Below are 27,096 nucleotides of genomic sequence, written 5' to 3'. Positions count from 1 at the left end.
AGGCCCCGCGCGTTTCCGTTTCCGCGGTGACCGGGGCCAGCCCGGCCCGGCGGCCTCGGGCGGGCGGGACGGAGCCCCCGAGCACAGCCCGCAGTGGTAGGAGCGGGGGTGGGCTGGGGCGTTGTTCGTCCCCAGGAATGGGAAAAGCTCTTGGGATTGAGCGAGTGCGAGGAAGGTGCTGCTGTGGCACCGCGGAAACGCAGTCACAGCTCTGAGAGGCGCTGGGCTCTTCCCTCCCGTGACCGGGGACAGCAACCAGGGGACGGCTGGAGCTGTCCCAGGGGACGTTTAGGTTGGATATTAGGGAAAGGTTCTTCCCCCAGAGAGTGCTCGGGCCCTGAACAGGCTGCCCAGGGAATGGACACGGCCCCAAGGCTGCCAGAGCTCCAGGAACGTTAGGACAGCGCTCTCAGGGATGCAGAGGGTGGGATTGTTGGGGTGTCTGTGCAGGGCCAGGAGCTGGACTAGACGATTCTGAGATTCCTGCCCGAAGTGATGAATGTCACCAGACCTCAGCAGTGCGGTCATGGCTACACCCAGTGCTCTCCCCCAGGTTCACCTCCCTGCGCAGACAGTTACTGATCCGCTCAGACACGCTCGGGAAACGCCTCAGGAGTCCCCAGCAGAGCCTCGGGGAGCTCCTAGGGAGAAACGGGAGATACCAAGTACGAACTCCTGCTGCACCTGGATTTGGCCGATCCCCAGCACAAACACAGGCGGGGTGGAGCATTCCTGGGGAGAAGGACCTGGGAATGTTGGTGGGTGAGCAGCTCAACCCGGCCGTGTGCCCCGGGCTAATCCCCCAGTGAGGGCAGCAGGAGAGGGGAGATTCTGCCCATCTGCCCCGCTCAGGTGAGACCCCACCTGCAGAGCTGCCCCAGCCCTGGGGCCCAGCACAGAAAGGACTTGGAGCTGCTGGAGAGAGTCCAGAAGAGGTCACAGAGATGCTCTGAAGGCTGGAGCCCCTCTAGATCCAAGCTGGGATCTAGTATTCACCTGGAGGAGAGAAGGCTCCAGGAGACCTCAGAGCCCCTTCCAGTTCCTAAACGGGCTCCGGGAGAGCTGGAGAGGGACTTGGGACAAGGGATGGATATATCTTCATTATGATCAGTATTTGGTGAAAAAAAATGTTTCTATTCAGAGCTTAGCGAAAAATATTTGCCACCCTGAAGTTAAAGGTCAAGAAATCAGAAGTAGCTTTTGATCCTGAGCATTGGGGGGTGGGTGCCAGAAACTGAAATTGCAGAAGAAGGTTTAATAATTGCAGATCCAATTTTATCCACAGTTTCTGAGTCAAATCTGTTCAAGTATATTCTTGTAGGTAATAGAGCGATTAAATATGCTCCATACTGCTCATGTTTTCTGGGTTGTTCATGTCCTATCCCAAGGACAGAGAACATGAGGGGGTGTTGTGGAGTGAAAGAATTTCAAAGCACATGCCTGACGCTTCTACAAAAAAAAACATGGGTTGTACTTGTTTTGCAGCCATTTCAAGAAAACCATCAATTAATCCAAAAGAATTAGAGAAATCTTTCAGCTGTCCAGTCTCTTCCTGTGTTGAATGAAATGATTGTGTGTATGTATGATCCCAAATAAACCCTCTGACCTCTTCGATTCATTTATTTCTCTTGTCATCAAAATATGTCATGGGCTTTGCTCTGTGTATAGTGTCTAAAGTGCTTTTATCTCGAACAAACAAACTCTTCAGCACTTCTGAGCTCGATTCAGATGCACATACACATCAAACAAGAAATCCTTACACGTACAGTAGGAAATTGGCTGTTTTCTTTGACTTCTCAGCTAATCTTCAGCAGAAATGATTCCATGTTCGGGCTCATTGGGTGATGGCTCTGACAGCTACACTGGGCCTACTCAGCATGCCTTAAACCCACATTTGCATAGAAACAGTGCAAAAATCAGTGGTGGAGTATTTCAGCAACAGTAGAATCTCAAGAGTACATTAAAAGGATGATTTATTATCTTTAAATTCCAAATTTAAAATAGTTGTCATCTAGTTTATATTGGAATATGGGACACTTTTCATCTGTGTGAAGTCCGTGGTAGATTCTTGCAGCAGAGTAAGGCTGCTGTGTTTCTGCATGTTGCCTTCAGATTTGAATATATCTCTGGCATGCTCATCACAAAGTACTTTGAAAAACTGAATTTGCTGGAATATGATGAAAAAGTACACGAGGCCAAGCAAAATCAATGATTGGAACCACTACTGCAGGAGAAATTTCCTGAGGGAATAGATCCAGTTTCTGGGTCTGCTTCCCAAGGCAGAGCAGAGTGGCCAGAGAGGTTGGAGCCTACCTGAAGTGATTTGACAATTGCATCACTTCTGTCCAAAAAAAACATAAAGAAAAATAAAGGATTGAAGAAATGACTGAGGTCTCATCTCCAGCCAAAGCTGCAGCCTGGACATGAGGAGCACTGATGTGCCCTGACCCTCCTGAGGAAATCGCTGTAGATACACTGATGTAGAACACAAAGATATCCCAACAAGAATACAGAACAAATTCTCAATTTGAATTGTAAAAATAGGGTCACTTAAGTAAAGCATATTCAGTACTTTTTTTTTCACCACATTTTACCATATTCTCATCTCTTTAACTGTCTCGGCAGGTTGCCACAAGTAACATGAACACAGCTTAAGGCATTTTTTCAAACATCTCAAAAGTATAGAAAAAAAAGAAGGCAGGTTTCATTGCCTCATACTAGCTTCTGGAACACTTGGAGTTGCAAGACATTATTTTTCAGACCTTCTGAGCAAATCTTTAATGTCTGAAAAGTTGTGATTCACAAATACCTCATTACTTCAAAGAGTTAACAGGTCACAGATTTTTTTTCTCCCTCTTCTTGCTTCGGGAGAGTAGATAATAAATTCAGCATGTGAGCATTGACTCCTAAGGGTGAACCTTTCAAGTATTCCAATGCTACATATCCAGTGAGGAAGCAGGGCCAGCCAGCGTGTTCTGTCATTATCCTACTGCATTGGTAAGTAGAACTGGGAAAACTTCCTTAGAAAAGCCTCAGTTTTCCTGGGGCAGCTGCTTTTGTGCAAAACACAAGTAATTTCAGGGGCAAGCAGCGTTTGGGTGGCAGTGAGTGCTAAGTTTACTTATGCCAACTTCACAGGGTTTGCTATGAAACGCAAGTTAATATTAAACTGTGTTTGCTATCTCAGCAACTGTCCTGTACATCCTGATCCCAGAGATGGATCCACACGACATTTAGACTGGATTTCCAAATTAATTGGCTCCTGCCAGCTCATCTATGTATGTGTTAGAAGGAGTTATGGATATCTTGGCCTGCAAACATCATTTGAGGATCCCACCTAAACGTTCAGAACCAAAACTGCACCAACCGAAATACCCACTTCAGTTGCCAGCATGAATTTGTCTGTCTCTGCATTAGAAAATTAAATTGTTGCTGAGTACAAAGTACTAAATACTTAATAATAGCTGCCTCAATCTCTCCTTAAAAATAGGAAGCATAAGGACAAATTCTATCAGTCATACTATTAAAATATTCATATGCAGCCTTAAAAAAAAAAGAAAAAAGATAATTAGGGTATGTTCAGAGTTCTTTAATGGCAGGTCTACCATCTCACAAGTAGTTTGATCTTAATGTTAAATGTTCCTTTTAAAAGTTCTGCGGTGGATTACTTACTGTAGTAAGTAATACTTACTCATACATGTAAGTAATGTAAGTAATACATGTAATGTATTACTTTATATCATGTAAGTAATACATACTCATGCTTTTTATCAAAGAAAAGGCTTTTAAACTGCAGAGGGAACCATGTATGACTCATGACAATTTATTATATGTGTACCACAAATATTTCTTTATCACTTTCTAGTATGTTGAAATTATAATTACTTTTTCTGAATGAAAATACAGACATAAGCGCAAAACTTGCCAGACTGGATCATACCAGTGAGCTGCCTGTATCATAAATCAAATTAAAAGTACGACTTACTTCAGAGCTACTTAGTGACCAGGGATCTGTTGCGCAATGGTGTTCTCTTTAAAAAAAAACAACCTAAAGCAATTACATTGTGTAATATTGAAACAGTGGTAAAAATTAACAGTGGTTTAAAACAGTTTCAGGTGAAGTTAGAATCTCAAAAACCTAGATCGTCATACTAAGTTAGGCAAATTTTTTTAGAAATATTAAAAATCCTTTCTCTGATGCTACTGATGTTTAAATCATGGTTGGATACTTGGGTTCTACACTCATTGGGAAATCTCAGTCTTTCTACTTACGTAAATTCTGGAAAATCGCAGGCTCATGACCCTCTGTCTATCTATAATTAAAGGTCCACTCCCTGTCACAGGGGAGTGCTAATGGAATCAGAACCCAGTAATTACTAATGATTAAGGCCTTTTGCTATAAATCAGTCCAGAGATGAAGGATCTGATTGATGATTAGGTAATATTAAATAAGAACACAGTAGTGGCTGAAAATCACTTTATTGTAAAGCAACTGCTATTGAGGAAGTCATTTACAGTTGCATAAACGTTGGAAATGTGGAAAGAGAAGCAGTAGTGCAGGGATTTGGAAGAAAGCAGTGACAAGAGAATGGAAGTTAATGTCTGAAATGATGTGGAAGAGACTGGTGGGGATGGTGGGAGGGAAAAGAGCTTTCAGAGAGTCCGGAGTTCACCTGGAAATTTACACTTACAGGACCAGAGTTACGTTCACAAGACCTAAGTTTTCCTCTCATATGTGGAATGTTCTGTCTCAGTAAGGCAGAAACTTAGTACTGTGTTATTTCTCTGCTTCAGGCTTCATCTTCACATGCTTTCATGTCTGAGGGGTCCTTCTTCACCAGAGTTGAAAAAAAGCCACGTTCTGTTGGAGACAAGTGAAGAGCTTGGGTTAAATTCTTGAAACGTGTGATAGCTGAAAACAACAGCGAGGTGAGCAGTCAATCTTTGCATCATAGTGAAAGTGGTGGAAGAAATACACTGTTTTAATTTCTATCTTAATAAAGGTGAGCTACGTGTATCAAGCCAGATGTGAGGAGAGATGTTTTCATAGTGCATAGGCTGTGCTTTTCCTTCACTTACAAATGAAAATAAAATTTACAAGGAAAATTCTATGCAGTGAATATTGACAAAACAAATGTGAAACATTTCCTCTTGCTAACAAAGTTGGTAATGTCTGTTTATTTATTCTAAAAGCCTGTGTGTCTGTCAAGCAGTTCCTCCAGCATCAACTCTTCCCCACAGCTCTCAGCTGCTTTTCAACACTCTCGGTCCAAAGTGTTTTCCTTATCAGCATAAGGTGGGAATAATTCACCAGAATAGGAGGGAATACATCAGGTTCTCAAGCTTGCAGCAGTGTTCAGGCTCTTTATCCCTAAAGAAGGTGCTGATCCAAGGATTTGTGAAATCCCAGAATACTTCACATATGGCCTTTTCTTTGGGCTAGACCACCCTAAAATAACATCTTCTAGAACAGGAGAGGAATTAAAGCAGGGCTCTGACACAACCAAAATAAAATTCTTGCTGGGCATTCTCTCCTCAGGCCATTTTCTTCCAAAATACCCAATAACTCAAATACCCAATAACTCAAATAGCCACTCAAGTAGGGCTTGAAGATGAATTATGACATTGTCCTCCACATTAAAGCAGTTGTAATTCCTCCACCAGGAGCTGGTTTGTGATCAGCTTGGCTCATACCTTTGAAACAGGCAGGGAGGGTGAAGTTGCCATCCACACATGCCACATCTACAGTGTAGGCACAGGATTTTTCCTTGTTCTTGCAGAAGAAGGATACAGTTTCCCCATGCAGAATGCCATCCTTCAGGTCGTTCTGAACTCTCTTCTTCTCACCATTGTACAATACTACAGCTTTCTTAACTGGTATTTTACATGGTGCTGAAAAAAAATCCAGTTATAAGGAACAGGTTTGAGAAGGGGGTAGATTAGATGCCATCAGAATTCTGTATAGGTGACATTTGGGAATGAAAATGTGTCCCACATATAGACAGAACTTCTGCTGGTATTAAAATGCTGAACAACTTCAGACCCTGAAGTACAGGGTCAAAAGCTTCCAGTGAAAATCCAGCCTCAGTGAAATTTCTAATGGTGTGAAATAGGAAGAGGAGAGGAAATACTCAGACAAAATAAAATTGCATGGCTGATCACTGAAGTCGGTTCAGATACATCATGTCATACAACATTTAGTGTTGGGAGTGAGTTTAGATTATCAGGGCCTTGCAATTCCTTTTTTGGCTTCCTCTTGAGCACAGCTCTAGCACAAAGGAATGACAACTCAACAGTCAGAGCAGTGGTCTGATGGAAAATTCAGTTTGATTCCTGGTTTCTAAGAGAGGGGGTGTGCTTACCTCTACAGGCTGGCTTTGTGGACCAGTTTCCAGTGTTTTCACAGCGGGAATGCTTGGATCCCTCCATCACATAGCCAGGCTGGCAGCCAAAGCTGACACTTTCGTTGTAGTGATACGTTCTGCGGACAGCAAACTCTATGAACCCATTTTCTATTCCTATTGGAGTGGGGCAGGTGACAACTGGGGGACAAAACCAAAGCTTTATCAGTGTCATGGGTCGAAAAGACACTGTATTATATCCCTGAAAAATGGATAAAATCTTTCATGGTGGTTCATTGCAGCCTCTTTCACAGGAAAACACAGCCAGGGGAAAGAGCTTAAAAACCACAACAAATAAATAAACATTTCTTGTTTTAAACACACATCTATTGCAATCTGTGGTTATAACATGATTTAAACATGGTGTAATTTTACTAAAAGCAGGGAAGTTTTTAGGACTGAGAGTCAGGTTGACTGTTTCTTAGGTGAATCTGAGCACTTAGAATCAAATTTTGGCTGCACACTGGAGGCCATGCTCAGGTTTCCCACTGTGCACCACGTTTAGCAGGGTTTGTTTATATAACCTTTACACCTGCAGCAAATATTTTGTCAATCCGGTTGTGTGCCGTGGGTTAGCAATCCCCTTGAACCACGAGCCTGAATGATTGCAGAATTCAACTGCAGAATAATTGTGCTGTGTGTTTGCAATAACAGCTGTAAAAAAAAATTAAAATATTGTTGTTCATTTGGTTTCATATATATAATTTCAGTAATATTTTTTGGTGTGGATAAAAGTGAGTTACTCACCCTTGCACACTGGAATGCTGCTCCAAGTCCCATTGGCCATGCAGGTGGCTGTCTCATTCCCAATCAGGGCGAGAGGAGGGACACATTCAAACAGGATCGTGTCCAGGAAATGAGAGACATTTCCAGGATTTAAGCGACGGTAAGAGAGGACCCCGAATTCCGGGAGCAATGGAGGTGCACAAGTCACCGCTACAAAAGCACAGCATTGAGAAAATTAAGGCTTAAAGATCAAATTATTGTAGAATCAGAGGAGCAACATTCTTATGACTACATGAACCCACATGGAATCATAACTGGCAAAACATAGTTTAAATTAAAAGTGACAGGGGCCTCAGAGTATGGAATTCATGAGCTTTCCTGGATTTTTCAGACAATATTACTGCTTTTCAGTAACGTGTTTTTGCAGGATAGGTTATAGCAAAACCCTGCACAAGTACAAAGGCATGACAATATCCTCTTTTTATACACAGGGAGGAGGAATTTGAGTGGATAAGCATCTTACCTTCAGCTGTAAATAGCATCCCTGATCCCGACCTTTTGTACAGACCTTTAAAGTGTATTTCTCTAAAATCCACACATATAAAACCAAATATGCAGCATTCTGCTTGATTTTTCCTGACCAGCTTTTGCACAGCACTAGAGGAGACTTCTGAATAAGAGTATATATAATTTGAGCAATGGAATGCAATTGTTCTGGAATAGGAATAAGGATAGAATAGTTCTTTGTTATTGAAACACATACGTTGACACTGTGGAAAAGTTCCAGTCCATTTTCCATCTGCCATGCACTGGCTTGTTCTTGACCCAACGAGGCTGTAGCTGGAAACAAACAGTCCTGGTTATCAGAACAGGGAGATCAATCAAAGATCTGTCATTTCTCATGAACAGAATTAAGAGTCCAACTCTGAAATCCTTCTTTAGTTTAGCAATTCCTGACCTCAAAGGAATTCTAGAATCAGATCTGAAAAATTGTTAATATTCAAATATTGCAAAGATCCAGGCAGAAGGCTTGATACAAGAAGACATTTTGTTGTTTCAGCTTTATATTCTGTTTTACATATTAATTTCTACAATTGATTAATACTATGGATGTATGTAAATAGCAAACATTGATCTGTGATTGCTAATGCAAATGTTATGGTTTCTTGGGAGGACTTCCTAGTTAATTATGGCAATTAGGATCAAATATTGGAAAGAACTCAGCACTCTTAAGAACTAAAGTCACTGAGGTGCATTATTGTATTTTAGTCACAGACATTTCAATTTCCATATGCACATTACACACTTCTCTCCCATCCTCTGCACTCACACTATTAGCATTTACTCTGGGTTTTAAAGAAATATTCATCACGTGTCTGGCATTTCAATAGCACACAGCTGAAAACCAGTAAATTCTAATTAGCAAAATCAAATGAAGTCCCATTGCTACATTTGGTGTCATAGTTGAATTTATTTATTCCTTATCTTGCTCCTGTTTTACAGAAGGAAGTTGTTGAGGCTGTTGGCACTTCTCAGTGAGCTCTAGGCTGTGTCTCACCTGTGACCTTCCAGGAAAGCACTGTTCAGTCATTAATTACCCAAGTACAATTAAATACCTGCCACTATCAAATACTTCCCTGCATTTACCATAACTATTTTTTAAAATGCATCCTCATTTCTAAAGCTAACGAGTAGCCTTGAGTAGAAGTGCATTTACTGCAGGTAAGTTAGGATTAACGTCATGTTTTCATTTACTGAGCTTGGAAAGGCATAGAAACACAATTTCCAGTCTCCAGAGCCCGACAGCATAACTTTGATGGAGATTATCTACTCACTGCTGTTGGATTTCATCTCATGATGTAACAAGAGGATTTGAAAAGCAGGGTAAAGCAGTCCAGAATAAATCTTTGCATAAAATCCCTATCTCTGCTATTTTGGTGGTTTCCATGTTTGTAAGACTTTTCTTTGGAGTAGCAAAGCTCCATAATGTTATAGCTAAGACTGGACAGAGGTGGATCACCAGACAGGCTTTTTTTTAATGATTTCTGAAATGTAGACGAGTTTTTATGTGCAGTTTTCTATGTTCTCTGTCTTGCAGATGGGTGATACTACAATGTGATTTAGGTTGTTTATTTGTCAGCATGAGGAAGGGAACACTTACCCTGGATCACATGAGAAAGTTACAGTACTCTGGTACTGGAACTCTTCAAAATCCATTTTCCCATTCTTCAGTGGGGGAGGAGGGGGACATCTCTTTGCTGTGTATTAAATATTTTTTTTAAAAAGGATAACATTATCTCATTAGGCATGAAATAACAATTTCATTATAATGGGAACAAGTAGATCATAAAGATTCATCCTGGTGTCTTTCACATTTCTCCACTCCCATGTACAACATTCCACAAGTCTGGCTGTTCTATGTGTCTATCAAAATACAAGTTTTTGTGATTAAATATTTTTAACACTTGATTGTCTAAGGAACGTAACTTCTCTGCATTGAAATGATAAAAATGTCCACTGAGGAATGCAATAAATGCAGGGGTTATCAAGCAGTGTGTGCTGTTAGAGAATAAGCGCTGCTGGGCTGGGGCAGATGAAGATTCACAGTGTCAGGTCCAATCTCCATCCCCATCCAGGAGCAGGGGCTTAAAGGGAAGTGTGGGACATGGATGGGAAGATCCTTCCCCTGTTACCACCCCTCTTCCCCTACGCCTTGCTGTCTTCCAACAAGTGAGGGAGGAAAAACTGGAGAGAGATCTGTATTCTGGAGAGAGATCTGTTTAAATACATCCCATTCCTCACGTGGATTATAAAATATCTTTTTCAGATCCATGCACGCCGTAAATGCAGGAGCAGGAGTTGCTGTTACTCACGGAGGCAGAGTAGGGTGTTGAAGGCCCACTTGCCAGTCGGGAGGCAGGTGTACTTCCTCTGCCCACTGTTGGGCATGAACCCGGGCCGGCAGGTGTATTCCACTTCCTCACCCACTTCATACACCTTTTTGTCTACATTAATTGTGGCAAAGAGAACTTCTGGTGGCCTGGGACAGACTGGAGGAGAGGAGATATTTTACAAGAAATTGGGTAAAAAAACTGGAGCTGTTTTTATTTCTCAACAGTAGCAGAGGATTCGCTATTATTATGAGTTACAGTATCTCCCTGCCCTGAGCTACACTGTCCTTTTGTCTTACTGAGGCAGCTGATGGTGGCCGTAAGTATTAGCCAGAAAAAAACATGTTGTTCTTCTCCCCAGCATCTCTATCAATGGCCCCAGTTAGATTCTATGTCACTTTTTAAACTAAAATTCACTTTTCCTTCAAAATAGATTTATGAAGGTGGTACACAAAGTGAGTCAATTACAGTAAATTACCTTGGAAAAAACAGGGTGAGAGGGACTTAGAAGCAAACGAATGCCTTTCATTTTTAATCTAAATCAGTTTGGTGGGGTCAGCCTGAAATCAGGTATTTTTTCTTGTAATTAAATTTCTTTTTTTTTTCCTCTGGTTTCTCCAATTTTTCTGTTCACTGGAGTAGACCCTCTGTTACATGAGACAGCTCTGATTCCCAAACAGCTCTAACACGTTGACAGCATGAACAACTCATCACCCAGAGGGTGAGAACAGGAGGGAACAGCAACGGAGGAACAGAGGGTGCAGCCTGAGCTCCTGCTGAGGACACAGAGAGAGGCTCCTGCTGGCATTGTGGGGAGAGCACAGAGGGACACGGGGCTCAGGATGGAGAAATAAATGGCAAACACAGGGAGAGGGGACATGAGACAGTTCCCAGAGCCCTTGGCATGGAGGAAAGGAGGAGAAAAGTGAGGCAGGAGTTGTGCGGGCATGGATGAGTGAGCAGGTGAGTAGAGATGGAGCAGGTTAATTGCTGGCACACACACTTCCCCCCTGGCATCCAGGCAGCCTGGGTCCCACAACATCTGTCAGCATTTCTTCTGCTTTCCTTCATTTTATACTTTTGTACACAGCCACTCACCTCACCACAGGAAGAGACAGAGGAAAGAATGGAAAGGGAAAAGAGAAGAAAAGGTTTTTAGAGAAAATCCCTGTTCAAAACTCTTGACCAGGATTATCTAGAGGCTTTAAAATCCCATTGTTTTCTCCAGTTTCACCCATTCCCACTTCAGGATGGGGCTGCCCATAGGAAGTGGAAGACACTCACCTTTGGACGCAAGAGCGCAGTGGCTCAGAGCCACGAGGCACCCGAGCAGTGCCAGGGGGTGCATCCCTGCCAGTCCCCGACGTCCCGAGTGCCCCCCAGGCCAGTGCTCTTCCCTTAAAACGAGGGCACCCACAAAAGGATGGTTACATATTAACTCTTTGTGTTTATTTCCATCCCAGTAAACAGAAGATAAAAGCTTCCTTGTGTCGCTGCTAATAAAGGCTGAAGCAACCATCACATGTTTCATTTAGTGCATAATGCAGGAATTCACATGGCAATTTCTGCTCCACACAGGCTCCTCTCTGGTTGTTTCTGCAGAGCTTCTCCTGTTGGGACTGATGGTGTTGGGAAAAACAGTACTCTCAACATCTGTGTAGGATGGGGGTATTTGGAATGCAAAATTGGGTTGAATAATAGAACTCTCACTCCAAGGCTCATGTTTATCACTCGAGCGTGGACATTTCTGTGTACCAAAGACTTCTGATAGTTATAGCAAGACAATTTTAAGGCAAACTGATCTGTTTTCGAGTGACATTGTATTGTCATGTGCCTCCAGTGATGTACCAACCTCATGCCAGTTTACATAGATGATGATCTGGCCTGAAACTTCAGGCTTCAGGGCCCAGTTTGATCTGATTCCTGTTGTCTCTCAATTACCAGATAACCAAAAGCAGCAGAGACAGTGCTCAGTGCCAGCACTGCAGGAAGGCTGAAATGATGAATCTTGTGCTTACTTGTGACAAGGGGGTTATAAATCATATTTTTGGGTGGCATAAAGCCTTGTTTCGGAGCTGCAAGTTTGGGTCATCAAGTCAGAACTCAACAGGTATTGGCTGAGGTTCTGATCACTGCAGTTCTCCTAATTTAGCAGATTTTAACTGCAGGAGCATCTGAAGTGCAACCAAAATAACATTTGTGTAATGATTGTTCCACAGTTTGGTGTTTCTAATCTAAGTATCCTCCTCCCCTGCTGACTCACAGCATGTGAGGGGGAGTGAGGGACATTTGAAGCTCTGAGAGAAGCTGGGTTATGTCAAGCTCTTACTGCTGGGATCTCCAATAGTTTGTTTGTTTTTGTTTTATGAAATTTCTCTGTTTGTATTTGAAACAAAAATTTTAGCCACAACATTAAACAATTGGGAACATGCTATTCTTCTCAGAAAGAAAAGGCTATGAATGTCCTGCTCAGAGTATTTACCAAACACACATTGCTGAAGGGCAAAGTACCACTGCTAAACCAACAGAAAAAGATTGACTTAATTTTCTGTATTTACATCTGATTATTTTTCCATTTGTCACAGCCTGCTTCTTCCTCCTTTCTTTCACAAGTAGCTTTTCCCTTAAAGGCACACTGCTGTAATGAACTTTATTGCTTCTGGCTTAAATCCTTCCTTAGATCTGCCCGATATTTGGATTATATCCTTTTCTGTGTTTAAAATACCGGGAACGGATGGCAGCAAGTTGGGGCATTTTGGTGTTGCTCACACGCAGTTCCTCTGGCGCGCAGCAGGGGACGCAACGCGCTCTGCCTTAAACGGGAAATTCCAACGTTTCTGTACTACTAAAAAACAAGGTAAAAAAAGTTACATTACCCACACGTTCATTTTCCCATCGATTATTGTGAGCGAAAACTGTAGTGCTCCTAAAATTGAGACTTAAAACTGCATGTGAAAGGGACAGGGGAATGAATATTTACATATTTCACATAAGTGCAGAGTAACTGCCAATGTTGTGATTCTTCTTGAAAACTTATTCTCTGCAATAAGAAACATCTGAAAGTATGTTAAAAATAACTGTGTATGTTCCAGAAACTGGAGAAGTCCAGAGGAGCACACTGAGTTAATCATGAGACTGGAGCCCCTCTGCTCTCAGCCAGGCTGGGATAGTGGGGGGTGTTCACTTGGAGAGGAGAAAGCTTCAGGGAGACCTCAGAGCCCCTTCCAGGGCCTAAAGGGGCTCCAGGAGTTGGAGAGGGACTTGGGACAAGGGCTTGGAGGGACAGAACAAGGGGGAAAGCCCTTAAGCTGAAGGAGGGCAGGATTAGATGGGATATTGGGAAGAAATTGTTCCTTGTGAGCATGGTGAGGCTCTGGTACAGGTAGCCCAGAGAAGCTGTAGCCTGGCTCCCAGGAAGTGTACAAGGCCAGGCTGGACAGGGTTTGGAGCAGCCTGGGATAGTGAAAGGTGTCCATGCCCATGGCAGGGGTGGATGAGATGATCCTTAAGGTCCCTTCCAACTCAAACCATTCTGGTTCTATGAAGATGTGACTTTTATTGTATGGATTCACCTTGGCACAGCATGAGCAAACCGACCTAGTTCTTGCTGTGTTTGTGATTGTGTGCAGTTATATACATCAGCTGATTTTCCATCTAATCCAGCCCACTCCTTTCACATGTGAGCTATTTAATATTACAGCTCCTGCAAACCGAATAATGAAGCAGAATTTTGTTTCATCAGAGACCACATAAGCACAGAGCAGCGTGGTGGTCTCTACCCCAAATACCGTCATATGCTAAAGAAAGAAATGGCAGCTGCAAGCAGAGAAAGCAGGGCAGGAACACTCTGAGGTGGTATCAGCCAGTGTGATGTGAGCCAGATCAGTATCCCAGCAGTCTGATTGTTACCTGGGGTTGTGCTAACACAGCCTAAAGGGACAATATGCAGGAGGATGTGAACAAACTACCTTTGCAGAAGTGGTGCTGCCCCGGCTAAAATACGAAGGGCAGCAAAGCAGAGACTAAGAGTGAAGGTTTGAAAAGGCAGGACTTAAATGATGGAGACTGGCATTGCTGGCTGATCAGAGGGGTTTCTGCAAGGAATGGGAGAAAGGAACAGGATAAGCCAGCAAAGGCCTTAAAAGTGAAGGTAAAAATGAAGAAGAAGGAGGAAAAAATAGAGGAAAATAAAACTGATGATGAAAAGCAATCTGTGCAGCAGCATTCTTCATTGACACCATGATGAACTGGAGCTGTCAGGACAATAGGAAAAGACACAATAATCGGGACGCGAGATAATAAGGTAAGCAAAGGCTTTCAGACTGGAATTGGTCTCCCCTGGAGTTGTTACGCAGGAAGTTTTCAAGAACCAGGAAGACTGAAGGTCAGTGAGGTCACAGTTCCCAGCTAATGAGGCAGACCTTCTGTCCTCCCTCTAACCTGTTGTTCTGCTTCTCTAGTTGGTGCTGTCATCTTCCTGATGTTATAGGATGTGTCACTGTGGTCCTGCCACAGACTTGCTGGGGGTCTGTCCTGCTGGACAGTGAGGGCTGGGTCTGCACTACCTTCTGTTCTCAAGATTTTATGGCTTTTCTTGAATCACAAAATGCACCATACAGCCAGGTAAAGATGCTGAAGTTTCTCAAATCAACAGGAATGTGTTGACTGGGGACACTGAGAAAGAATGTTAAGGAGAGGTCTGAGTGCAGCCATTCTTGTGTGCCAGCCCCTGCTTGCTGCAGATTCAGATTTCTCTGGCATGAAAGCTGGCTTTGGGGCAGCAATGGGACCAGCAATCTCATCCTTTACCTGCAAGGATCAGATATTCAGATTACAGCACCCTTCCCACTCTTTCTTTTGTTCCACCTGTTGGTCACCGGGTTGTCATGTTCAGCCAGCCAGAAACCCGGATCCACTTGCACGATATTATTTTCCAGTGAAATTTTATATAAATATATATATGTGTGTGTATAAATTTATTTATATTTCTTTATTGCCTGGTCTAGTGGAAGGTGTCCCTGCCCATGGCAGGGGGCTGGGACAGGATGATCTTTAAGGTCATTCAATGATTCTGTGTCATTGGAGGTAAACATGCAGTAACAGATACTGACCTGACAGAATGTCTCAGTCACAGAAAAAGTAAACAGTGACTATCTAATTCTTAAAAATATTAATTTCAATCAGTAGCAAATTTTAGGGGGAAATTGCATTCCTAGTTACCACTGATGTTCCTGAATTTTTTTCTGAAGTTAGCAAAATAATATGATTATAGTCCTGGATCTTAAATCACTTTAAGCACCCACTGTGGATATTAAAATCCCCATTCCTGTGTGAATCTGAGATGGCAGAGGGCTGGTACTAACAAGTTTTCCAGGTGACAGAGGCCTGTAGTCTCCTGCAGAGGCATGAAGGTGTTCCAGTTTTCACATACATTAAACTCACAGTGTACAAAACCAGAGAGCATTTTACAGCTCCTTCCTCCTCTCCGCCTTCTCATTTCCTGCACAGAAAACCCGGAGAATCTCTCTCACAGTTCTACTGTGACCCAAATATTGTGAAACAGTCTGTTCCTCTGATAAATTTATCTAAACGCTGTCTAAAAAAATCCCATGTTAAATTTCTTCCTCGGGAATGTAGAATTATGAAGCTTCGGGGGCAAATTATTCTCTGTGAGAGTTTGAATCTGCAGGGAGCAGATCTGCAAGGGACAACTTTTGAGATGTCAATGTCGAGACACAGCATGGAGGCACAGACTTTCTCTCCTTTTTTTTTGTTGGTCCCACCTTTTTGCCTTCCCCTCAGTGCATTCAAGGGAGAAGCCATCAGAGAGAAATCCTCAGAGTCAGGGTGCTCTCCATGCTCAAGCCAAACTGCTTCTTTTCTCCCATCAAGCTTTCAACAAAGCTTTCAAGATTCTCTTAATCATTATTCTTTCACTTTCTATTATGCTGAATTCCACAAACTTCTGTGACAGCAGAGTCTGACCTTTTTTTTATTATTATTTTATATATCTGTGTGTGTGTGTGTATTGCCTGCAGTTGTCATCTTGTTTACAAGCTGGAGAGAGGTCAGAACTGGTCAGGATCTGCTGCAGGTTCTCCAAGGAGCACTCTCTGCTGCAGGAAAGCACTTTACACTCAGTACATCAAACTGTCCTTAGCATTTTCCCACCCTGTGATCCAACAGAGGATCCTGGCCAGGCCTCACCCTGGCGTAACCCTGGCCCTGCCAATGGAGGATTTCTCCCAACCCGCCGGCCTCCCCTGGCGTAGTGCCGCGGCGCTATCAGAGAGCCCAGCTTCCACCAGATTTATTTCCTGCCACTCTGTGGTTTTCCCAAGTGACAGATAAGAGGATCAGCCACGGAGAAGCCATTTGGGATATTCATCCACGTTAAAACCTCCACTGAACAGGGTATGTGTCTGGGATCGATGCCCTGTTGGAGACTTCCATTTGTGTCACTCAGTAAATCGACAGCCCCAGTCCAGAGAGATCCTGGGATCTGTATTAACCACGGATATCAGCTGGGAAATTCTCTCTGGGCACAAGTCCAGAGTGTTCCGGATGATTAAATCTACCTTCTTTGTGACTCAGTTCCTGTACAGCGCAATCAAAAAGTGGATACTGATCTCCCTTATGGTCTTGCCCAAAACCTTCCCACGCCAGTCCAAGTCTTGTCATGGGTTTTATTGGAGGCTTTTAAAATGGGATTTTAGCAATGTTTTAATATGTGATTTGAATCAGTTTATGTACAATTAACAAAATTACAAGATTAGGATTTTTTTTCCCCAGATCTTTATTAATCAGCACTAATAGTTGGCTAAGGTTTTTTTAATATATTTTTATAATACATTATACATATTATAAAATATAACACATATTATATATGTTATATAATATACCATGTAATAGAAAATATATTTATTTATTCATTTAATTTGTATATATTTCCATTTTTTAAAATATGTTTATATATATGCTTGTATTCTTAGCAAGTTACTCCAAAGGGGGGATTCCTCATTTTACTGTTGACTGACAAGTCTGAAAAATCTAAAAATGCAGTCTTAGAACTGAAAGTTCCACGAAATGTTGGATCCGGAGGGAAGACCATTGACTTTTACGAGCTGGTATTTAAGAGTGCTCTTGAATATTTAAACACAAGTGGATGAGTTTAGAGATAATGCCACAGGTTTGTCTCAAGCAAGGAATTTTTCTAGAAATGCTGTACTGCTGTAGAAGCTTCTCCACCTCTGGGGTGAGGCTTTGTGTGATGCTCGTGGCACCACATTATTCTGTGTCTGGATCCTGTTAACAGATTTGTGCTGTATCACAGGGATGCTTCTTTTGTGGTGGGGACCATTAGGAAGATCTCAATAAACTAATTTCCCTCTGTGACAGCCTCTAATCTGCAGCAATAAATCCAGGGAAGCTTTCCTAAGAGGAAGCAGATTTTGGAAGGGCCGGTATCAATAACTGGAATCAGATTTTTCTGAAGGGCTCAAATCCTATTTGGACAACGAAATGAAGGCCATGCTTTTAAAAGTGCTCACTTTATTAAAGGACATTTTTGGTGTGTTGGTTTCTTCGGAAGATGCAGTTCTATCTTGTGGTTTCCAGAATGCTTTGACAATCTGCAAATCTTTGACTCAGCTGCTTTGACAATCTCCACATGTGTGTGTATCTCTAAAAGTTCTGATTTTGGTTGTGTAATCTGCACCATAAGCAAGCCAGGCTCTTCTTGGAGTTTGGCATTTATTTTGTAATCTTCTGTAAAAATAACAAAAATAAATATCAGAGGTCATCTTTCCTTTATTCATTGCACACAGAGATTTTTTTCGTTGCCCAGGAAGACAGAATGATGCTGCCAGCATTTTGGCAACAGGAATGAAATAAAATTGCAATCGTTCCAGCATTGACTGATATCAGTGACATTCTCATAAATTCAAGTTTGAAAAGGAGAAGATGTCCAGATGTTTTGGAAAGAACAGATCATGAGCACTTTACAAAGTGAAAAATATTTATTACAGAAATTGAAAATGCACAGAAAACACAAGTATGTCCAGTGCATATTTTGTTGCTTTTTTGATTATTATTTCCAGGGGGAAAAAAATCTCATTTTTCTCCCTCATGTCATCTAATTATGTGGTCATTAATGAGAAGGGCATTTTTTTCCCCATGGCTATAGTCAAGTTGAATAATATTACTCCTCTGTACAGGTTGGCTTAACCACTGTTCAAAACCTTTTTAAACCAAGCTGCCCAGCTCTTGTCTCTCAGGCACGACACACCCGGAATAAAATCCAGTGGCACTTTCATTTGGAATGCCCTGGGTTGTCCTTCTTTTCTCTTAGCAGCATTGTAGGTGAGATGTTTGACTTTTAAAATTACATTCTCTGGAAGAAAACTACTTTAAATGCAATTCATGTTGAAACCTGTAAATAATAATTTTATTTACATCCAGGTAGGAATTCTGGAGCTACTGAGGTCACAGTAGCTTGTGAACCTGAATGGCAGCATGAGACTGACTTCAGGCAACCTTAAGGAGATGTTCCCTTGTTATGATATGTATTAGGCTGCTAATCTTTCCAGTCTTTAATCCACAATACTGTATTAAGAGACCAAAAATAGTCTCCACTGTCGTTAAAGGACTGTTTCTGCTTTTTTTTTTTTTTTTTAATGTAAGTTCTAGTGGGGAGTTGAATGAATGTTCAGTGCTGACAAACAGAATCCTTCTTCACCTGCATTCTCTGTGGCACAGAGGTTTTCCACACTTCATTTTTCAGTTACCACCACTCTGGGCTTTGGAAATGTTTTTTTGAAATTAATGTTAGCTTGTTTTGTGCGTCAGTGTTGTCACTTCTCAGTCCTTCTAAATTAAACAAATGTTTTAAAGCTGTGTTTGTCCAGCCAAACTCTTGTCATTTCAATTATTAGTGTTTCCAGGAGTGTAAACACTTGTGCAGAGCACAGACGGACGTGGTATAATTGGAAATCTTACCATTGGAAATGTCATTCTGCTTTCCCTGCGTCAACTTGTCATCATATAATGGTGGCACAGGAAAAGAAGTGAATGTCCTGGATATTCCAGCTGATACAATTTTGGTTTTCTCTCACATTTGTTCTCTGGAATAAACAAAATGCAACATGAAAGTTACTATTTCCTGTGTCTCTGATAAATGTTATTGAGCTGTCAGAAATAATGAGTTGAGGTATGATATACCTAATAACTATTTACAATTCATCTTCACAAGGCAAAATTCTACTCTTGCAAAATAATCATCCCTTTCAATTGAAGATTTGTGGGAATATGGTAAATAAAATAGCCCACACCTTTCTGCTCACATTGAAATAGTGAGAAATTTCACTTTTACTTCAGTGCCAGTGAAGACAAAACACAGCCTCAAGCAGGGGAAGTTCAGGAGGGATATCAGGAAAAAAATCTTCATGGAAAGGGTGGTTAGGAATTGGAGGGGGCTGCAAAGGGTGTATAGCAAATTTTAAGGGGAAATTGCATTCCTAGTTACCACTGATGTTCCTGAATTTTTTTCTGAAGTTAGCAAAATAATATGATTATAGTCCTGGATCTTAAATCACTTTAAGCACCCACTGTGGATATTAAAATCCCCATTCCTGTGTGAAGGGAATCCCCATTCCTGTGTGAAAGGGTGGTGGTGGAGTCCCCATGCCTGGAGGTGTCCAAGGATTGCCTGTACATGGCACTCAGTGCTGTGAGCAGGTGACAGGTGAGGATCAGCCACAGGTTGGACCTGATGGTCTTGGAGGGCTTTTCCAACCTCAGTGACTCTGGGATTTCCTGATCCTGTGTTAACCACCATTAGGAAGCGATGTTGTCCTGCTCTATCATGAGCTCTCTGCTGCTTCACAGACTGATATTCCAGAGCTGATGTTTCCCAGCAATGGAGCAGTACAAAGCCATTTACTCTTCGTAGCAGTTTAACATCAGAAAAGCCCTTTGGAGATTCCAACAGTGTCAGGAGAAGGTTTCAGGACAGTGACATATTCTGCTTGTCAAGGCCTCACCTCTCGATGTACCTACAGAGGGCCATGACCTGCAAACTTAAACACTTCAGGTACAACTTACACTTTAATGCAAAAACACTGTGGGAAAAATAGGCTTTTGAGGGTAATTTTTGTCAGCTGGCAATGATACAGTAAATGTGTTTGGGGTTTTTTTAATTAAAGAAGGAAGGCCCTAGACATGGTGATGGGGGTGGTGGCTCAGGCGGGGCCCATCAAACCCACCCAGTGCTTTGTCTCTAACAGTGACCGCGGGCGCTCACCTGAGGAGAAGTGAGGAAAGCAAGCAGGATACTTCCTTCAAAGAACCTCGCATTTTCTGAGCATTTTCCATTCAGGGAACTTTCTGAGCCAGCTGTGCTCTGTGTTTGGCCTGTGACATCCAAGTTCTGTCTGTCCCAGGCCAGCCCACTACACCCCCAGGCCCACCCCAGCTCATACCCTCCACCAGCGCTGGTCCTGTGTGTTTGGTTCTTCTCGGCAAGGAATTCCAGGGGCCATCTGGCCCTGGCCAAACCCACCTACTTTGTTCCTTACAAACCTGTGCCCCATGTTTCTCTAAATGAATCACAGAGGCTTGCTTGTTTAGCTGGTACAAGAGCAGTTTGTTTTTTCCACATGGTTTGAGCGCTTTGTTTGTATCTCAAAGTCTCAGTCTTTCTGCCTTTTTTGTGTGTACAGTTGAAGACTGAAAGTTTGCCTACACAAGAGAATTGTTCTGACACACTCAAAGGAGTGTGAATTCCTTTTTGGAAGAGATATTCAAAATTTTTCTGGAGCAATTGCTGGTGGAAAGGACAAAATCAGCAAAACAACAATGACAGCAAATACTCCAACTGAGGCAGAAATTTTTGTTTGTGCAACCTGGAAAGCGACAAAATCCAGGAAACGTCCCAAAGGACCCCATCACTTTTCAGTGTGTAACGGCATCAGGCTCTGATTCAGCTCCATAACTAGGAGATATTTTACCATACTCCTCTTACTCCTGAGATATGAGAAAATAAAGCAATGGGTTGTCACTCAGTATTCTGATGAGAACACTGATATAAAAAAAACCTACTTTACATTCAATGTTCTGTATATGATCAGCCATTTTATTTCCAGTTCTATGGAGAGCTGCTGGGAGGATAATGCACAAGCTTTCTGCATGAGGAATCGGTTTTGCATGACTTTCAAGGAAACTCAAGTTGAAATAATGTCATCATTTATCTGTCACAATGGGAAGGAGGATTTTCCAGATTAGGACATATCGATGGACTGCAATTTCATCCCTGGGAAATTATTAATTATTATAATATACCATTTTTCTTTTCCACATAATTTTTTCAGGAAACCTATTTATGCTCCCACATCCTACCTTTTTCTATTTTTGGGAAACGTTTAAGGTATATTGTTGCCAAGGCGGGGGAAGAACAGTAAACAGGCTTTTCTTTGTGAATGGATTTGTAGTAGGATCTGGAAAACCACAAGACTGGTCAAAACATGACAACCTTAAGAAAGGGAACTTCAACACTGAACTCGATGGGTGATTTCAGACAAAGAGAGAAACCAAGTTTATATTGCATGGAAAAAATAAATTAGGAAAACCTGGCTTCTTAGATTACGCCGTGAAGTCCATGAAATAGTGGAAACTGGTAACTGGTTTTGACCTAATTATGGCAAGTAATTATGCCACAATAGTTGCTGGTAGAGATGTCTCATGAGCTAGCTCTGTGGAAATTCCTTTGGAAGATGAGATTGGGTGAAGCAAATAAGTTTTAGGCAGCTGTGTGGCAATGATTAAATCATCCTTCCAAAAAGGGCTTTGGAAAACAGGCACTTGTCCTCCTGACTCTCTAGAGAGGGAAGTGGTTGTGATTTGCTTTGAAATGTGAGGAGGAATTAGCTTGTGAACTTCCTTATAGGCGTCCAGCAGGAAGTGATTCCTGTTCTTTGAGCATTTCTCAGAAGCAGGAAATAATAAAACAGTTGCAATTGCCAAAGCAGTTGATGAAGGTGTTCTCCTTGGCTCTCTTTGAATGGATCCAAGGCAGAACAGAGACACATGCATGTTTTCTTTAGGAAAGAGACCTTTTTTAAACTGCTTTTTTATTAAAAAGTGATGCAGGCAGTTGTTTGCTGTTCCAGCAGATGAGTAAAAACAAAGACATTTCATGAGAAACCTGTTCCAAAATGAACCCAGATGCACTTACAGACCAAGGGTGGTATTGATGAAAATAAAGAAAGGACTTAAGAAGTTGTGCTTGTTACAGCAATAAACAAATTCTTTAGAGAAAAAAACCTCCTAAGTCATCCAATGGGAACTTCTATCAGGGACACTCTCTAGGATATTATCCAAATAGTAAATTTGCTATGAGAAGACCCTGTAAATGGCAATTTGGAGTCAGGAGTTCTGAAGCTGCTGGCCAGGAGATTGGAAAAGCTGGTGCTCTGATTCAATAACCATGTATATGCCTGAACACAAACAGTGAAAATGCTGACTCCTCGTCCAGATGGCCTAAACCAGACACAAATTGCAAACACTTCCCTCGGCAGAAGAGCAAGTCATGGGCTGCTGGGGGAATGTGTGCACTCAGGAAGAGGTGGCAGACGTCTTTCTTCCTGTTACTGCAGAGGAGGGATGAATTCCTGTATCACCCATAGGACCTGAGTGCAGAGTAGGAAAAATGAGCATTCAGGCAATTAAAAACCTCCCAACAAGAGGAGCTGGTGTTACAACAGCACATCCCAAAGGTGTCTGGGACTGGAACACACCATTCCCCTATGGTATCACTGTAAGAGTGTCCTGGGCATGGTGACAAAGCCTGATATTGAAGGCAAATATAATAAAAGCACTGCGTAAGTGCTGTGTATCCAACCTACGGCAGTAAAAGCAGTTGTATGTTAAATACAGTTGTGCTATAAGGGTTTACCCCGTTGTCTGGGCACACATAATAGAGCTTTTCTTTGCCTAGGGCATCTAGTCACAATGTACAAATAATTCCTAGGTTTGAGATTAAATAGTTGCTTTACAGAGAGAGAGAGTAAAACAATCCTAATGCGATCCTGTAGTGTGGTGAGTGGTGTCATTTGGCTCTTCCCTGGGGCCTGACATGAGCCTGGGGCACTCGCCAGTGTTTCAGTGAATGAAGCTGGTCCAGAGTCACTGGCAGGAAAGAAACTGAAATCCAAAATGACTCAGCAGATCTGTGAGATTTTAAGGAACAGCAAAATATGCAGATTGCCCCAAACCTGATGTAATTCGAGTTGTGTCCATTTCAGATTCTCCAGTTCTGGTGGCTCTGTTTGTGATACAGCACAAAAGGAATGGAAATAGACATGTTTCACGCTTCTTGACAGAACCCTTAATGAGAGTACAAAATGTTTCTTGGTGCTCCTCATGTTTTGGCATAAGTTGATAAGGCAAGAAAAATCTATTCCCTTACAGAAAAAGAAGAGATTTGAAACATGTGCAGAATAGGTGGGGACCAAATTAAAAATCTTTGTATTTCACTGGATTTCAGATCAAATTTGGAAGTAGTTGCTCACAAAATAAAATCCATGAAGCAAGGGCATATGGCAACAATTTCTAGGGCATCTGGTGTGATTCTCTAAGTTTAGAGAAAAGCAGGGCTATCCGTGTCATTGGTTATTTGGTGAAATGCCACGGACATTCCAGTTCTGCCAGGTTGCACCCAGAAACTGAGGATTACTCTTTAAATTAAGAGTAAAATAGCATGTAGCAAGTTATTTCTGTTCTGTGCTAAGTGTCCATGTGCACTTTTCCCATCAGCAAATAAGACTTAATTCGAGTTAATTAGCTGGCTTTCATTCTTGAGAGATGAAACATATTACACATGCTTACACAGACAGACAAGTGCGTAGATATGTTGGGGTAGGACTTTCAATATGCGCTTATTTCCCATATGTGTAAATTTGTTACCACAGGAATAACATTTATTAAAAACAATATGATTAATCCTGTGTTTCTGTATTTAATGTATATATTGTGGTTTTATATTAGCGTAGTCATTATTTATGTGCTATTTTTCTGAGTGTATTAATATGAGAGGATGCCATGGGCAGATGTTTCTGTATCCAGGGACTTGGGAACATTTTGTGTGTTATGTGAGTAAATGAAGATGAACAGGTCTATTATTTTATGGAATACTTTATGGCATTGATGACATAAAACCAAGGTAAAAGTCTGTTGTGTATGTGCTGAATGCCCTAATTAGTGAAAGAGACTTGGTGAATGTCTCCTACAGTTTTTGTTGAGGATATTTGTATTGAAATAAATATTTAAGGATGTTTACATTGATACGTAAAGATACATGGCACAGTACAGGGGGCAGGACATCCTGTGATACTGTGTGATGCACGGTTCAGTGTGGCCTCTGCCAGCGCTCACACATCTGTGGCTGGGTTTGTGAGTGGCAGGAAGGGGAAAGGTGTGTGGAGGAGAGCACATGGCTGCACTGTGTTTGTTGTGGTGGAGGAATAACGATTCTCGGGGTAGCTGCAGGAAGCGCGTGTGGCAAAGGCCGCCGAGAGCAGCGGGGTGCAGGTTCCCCGTGCTCTGTGACACGGTGGTGGCTGTGCCTTGGGCACGGTGTGGCAGCTGTGCTCATGCGGGTGAAGGGAGGCAATGATGGAAGCAGGGATGGAGGTCACCGTCCTGTTGCTGCCGGACCGGGGTGCCGGGACCTGGCGGAGAGGGAAGGTGTGGGTTTCCATGGCTGACACTGGGGAAACAGTGTCTGTGATCTGCCCGGGGTGTGTGTGAGTGCGTGGAGGTAGGCATCTGCCGTGTGTGAGGGAGAGAGAGAAGGGGCTGCTGAGTCTCCGTGTGCATGGAGAGAGCTGGGGGGGGGGGGGGGGGGGTGTGGGGGAAGGGGGGGTGAGAGGAGCCGGTCTGTGTGGAGGGGGTGTGAGGGGAACCTCTGTGTGTGTGAAAGTGAGAGGGGGGCCTTCTTTGTGTGTGTATGTACGAGGGGATCTTCTGTCTGTGTGTGATAAGGGAACCTCTGCGTGTGAGTGTGTGTGGGAGAGAGAGAGAGAGAGAGAGAAAGTGATAGGGGAGATTCTGTGTGTGTGTGTTTTAAGGGAACCTCTGAGCGTGTGCGTGAGAGTTGAGGGAAGCTTGTGTGTGTGTGCGTGTGTGTGTGTGAGGGAAGCCTGTGTAGGTGAATGTGAGAGAGATGGGGAACCGGTGCGTTTTGGGGGGAGCTGGTGTGCGTGAGTGAGAGAAGCGGGGTGTGCGGGGAGATCCGGTGTGTGTGAGAACAGCCGGTGTGCGTGTAACAGAGCTCCCCGGTGCGGGAGCTGACGAGGGCCAGCAGGTGCTGCCGCCCTCCTCGTTCCCCCCCGGCGCTCCCCGGCGGGGGCGGCACCGCGCCCGCCCCGCCCCGCCCCGGCCGGGGGCTCGCTCGCTCAGCCGCGGGCGGAGCAGCCGGCGAGAGGGCTTGGGATCCTCCTCCGCTCCGACGTCAGGCTGGGAGCGGGAGGCAGCGCCCAGCGCCGCCGTTGCCAGAGGCTCGGCGGCCGCCGGACGGGGCGGACGTCGGGGCGGCGACTCCCGGAGCGGCGGGGGGTGGGGAGGAGGCGCTATGGCCGACGTGTTCCCGGGCTCCGAGCCCGGCGCCGACCCGGAGGCGGCGCGGCGCTTCGCTCGCAAGGGCGCCCTGAGGCAGAAGAACGTGCACGAGGTGAAGGAGCACAAATTCATCGCGCGCTTCTTCAAGCAGCCCACCTTCTGCAGCCATTGCACCGACTTCATCTGGTGAGACCCCGGGGCGCGCGTCCCCCCTCGCGCCCGCCGCCGCCCGGGCCCGCTCTGCCGTGGGGGATTCCCCACCCCGGGCAGCCCCGGCGCTGTGCCCGGCTCCGGTGAGCCGCCCTGCCCTCCCTTTCTCTTCCCTGCCCACCCGCCGCGCCCCCGGGCAGACGGTTCCCGGTGCCGCCGCTCCCCCCGGGGCCGGGCAGGTGACGCCCCGTGTCCCCTCGCTGCCCTGGCGCTGTCGCATCCCTCTCCCGGTGGGCTGTGTGCGGCTGACGCTGCTCGGGGGGCCCCGGCCCGGGGCTGTGCGCACCCCGCTTTCGGGGCGGGGGAGTCCCCAAACTTGCCGGCTCTCGGTCGCAGAGCCCAGCAGGGTCTGGAGACCCGTGCTGGGGCCATCGCTTCCCAAACGGTCCAGAGCTGTGTTTCTCACCCCTTGTCCCCGGTTCTGCTCGGCGGAGCCGGGCTGGGGTGCTCAGGCAGGCACAGCCGTGCTGGGACGGAGGGTGCCCGTGACAGGCTGGGGCGTTGCTGGGTGGCAAAACTTGGGTCACCTAGCCTCAGCTCCTGGTCAGTGCCTGCCCTGTTCCCTCCTGCTGCCCGAGGGCGGGCAGTGAGGCCGGGAAGGCACCGTGACACCGCTGCTCCGGTCCGCGCCGAGGAAAGGGAGGAGTGGTTTTTGTGAGTGAAGGGTTCCTGCTCGAGAGGGCAGGAAAACTCCCTACCAACACCCGCATTGCTAAGCTGGTAGGGAAAAATACACCCATGAGTTCGTGCGTGGCGGGGCAGGGCGGCAGCTCCGCGCAGGCCGGGCCGTTCTGCGATTGTTCAGCGCCCCGTGCGAGGAGCGGCGGCCCCGGCCCGGGCTCGGCAAGAACCGTGAGAGCCTCGGGGGTCCTGTACCTGTAGGGACCGTGCAGCACAAACAGCTCGGGATTCCCCTCCTTCACCTCGCTCCAGCCCTGCTCCGCTGCTCAAGTTTGCGCTGCAGGTCTGGTTGCCGAAAACGAGATCTGTGACTTATTTTGGCCAAAGTTGTGAAAGGTCTAGATGGGTCTGCACGCAGCTGGCTCTGTGTCCGTGGCACGCTTCTTGCTCTTTTTATGTGTGTTTGTGTCTGGACACGGACCTTTTCCTTCCTCCGTCAGTTTTGCTCTGCTTGCATGCTGAAGCAAAGACTGTGCTTGTGCCAAAAATGATTGAAATATATTTGCAGGGTAAGGAAGAAAAGCTGAGATGGTAGACTGCAGGAGAAGCAAGTCAACTTTCTGACTTTTTTTTCC

At 44.2% G+C, this 27,096-nt stretch overlaps 2 protein-coding genes and 1 long non-coding RNA gene across 8 annotated transcripts in view; 2 read left to right on the top strand and 1 right to left on the bottom strand.

Annotated features, from left to right (window-relative positions):
* The first annotated feature begins 24 nt into the window (after window positions 1-24).
* LOC309580085 lies at window positions 25-1,618 on the top strand. The gene is made up of 2 exons (XR_014226946.1): window positions 25-96; window positions 554-1,618. It is a non-coding gene; the product is annotated as an uncharacterized lncRNA (long non-coding RNA).
* A 3,172-nt stretch (window positions 1,619-4,790) lies between these two features.
* On the bottom strand, window positions 4,791-11,366 carry APOH (apolipoprotein H; the record flags this gene model as incomplete). Its single annotated transcript, XM_082293936.1, has 8 exons — window positions 4,791-4,861; window positions 5,695-5,892; window positions 6,363-6,542; window positions 7,149-7,337; window positions 7,891-7,967; window positions 9,289-9,385; window positions 10,001-10,177; window positions 11,303-11,366. The coding sequence occupies 8 exons, from the start codon at window positions 11,364-11,366 to the stop codon at window positions 4,791-4,793; spliced, it is 1,053 nt and encodes a 350-aa protein (XP_082150062.1).
* Window positions 11,367-25,595: 14,229 nt separating this feature from the next.
* PRKCA (protein kinase C alpha) overlaps window positions 25,596-27,096 on the top strand; it is a 141,823-nt gene continuing 140,322 nt past the window's right edge. For 5 of the 6 annotated variants that reach the window (XM_082293894.1, XM_082293893.1, XM_082293895.1 and 2 more), the window contains exon 1: window positions 25,596-25,816. In XM_082293894.1, the coding sequence (XP_082150020.1) occupies window positions 25,644-25,816 (173 nt within the window). In that variant the 5' untranslated portion in view covers window positions 25,596-25,643. The remainder of the gene's footprint in view (window positions 25,817-27,096) is intronic. The other variant, XM_082293896.1, reaches the window with a different exon arrangement.

Source organism: Coloeus monedula (assembly GCF_965178545.1).
Source record: "Coloeus monedula genome assembly, chromosome: 19".
In the NCBI taxonomy this organism is placed as follows: domain Eukaryota; kingdom Metazoa; phylum Chordata; class Aves; order Passeriformes; family Corvidae; genus Coloeus; species Coloeus monedula.
Note: the sequence above shows the minus strand (reverse complement) of the source record. Positions and strands in the feature narration are given on the sequence as shown.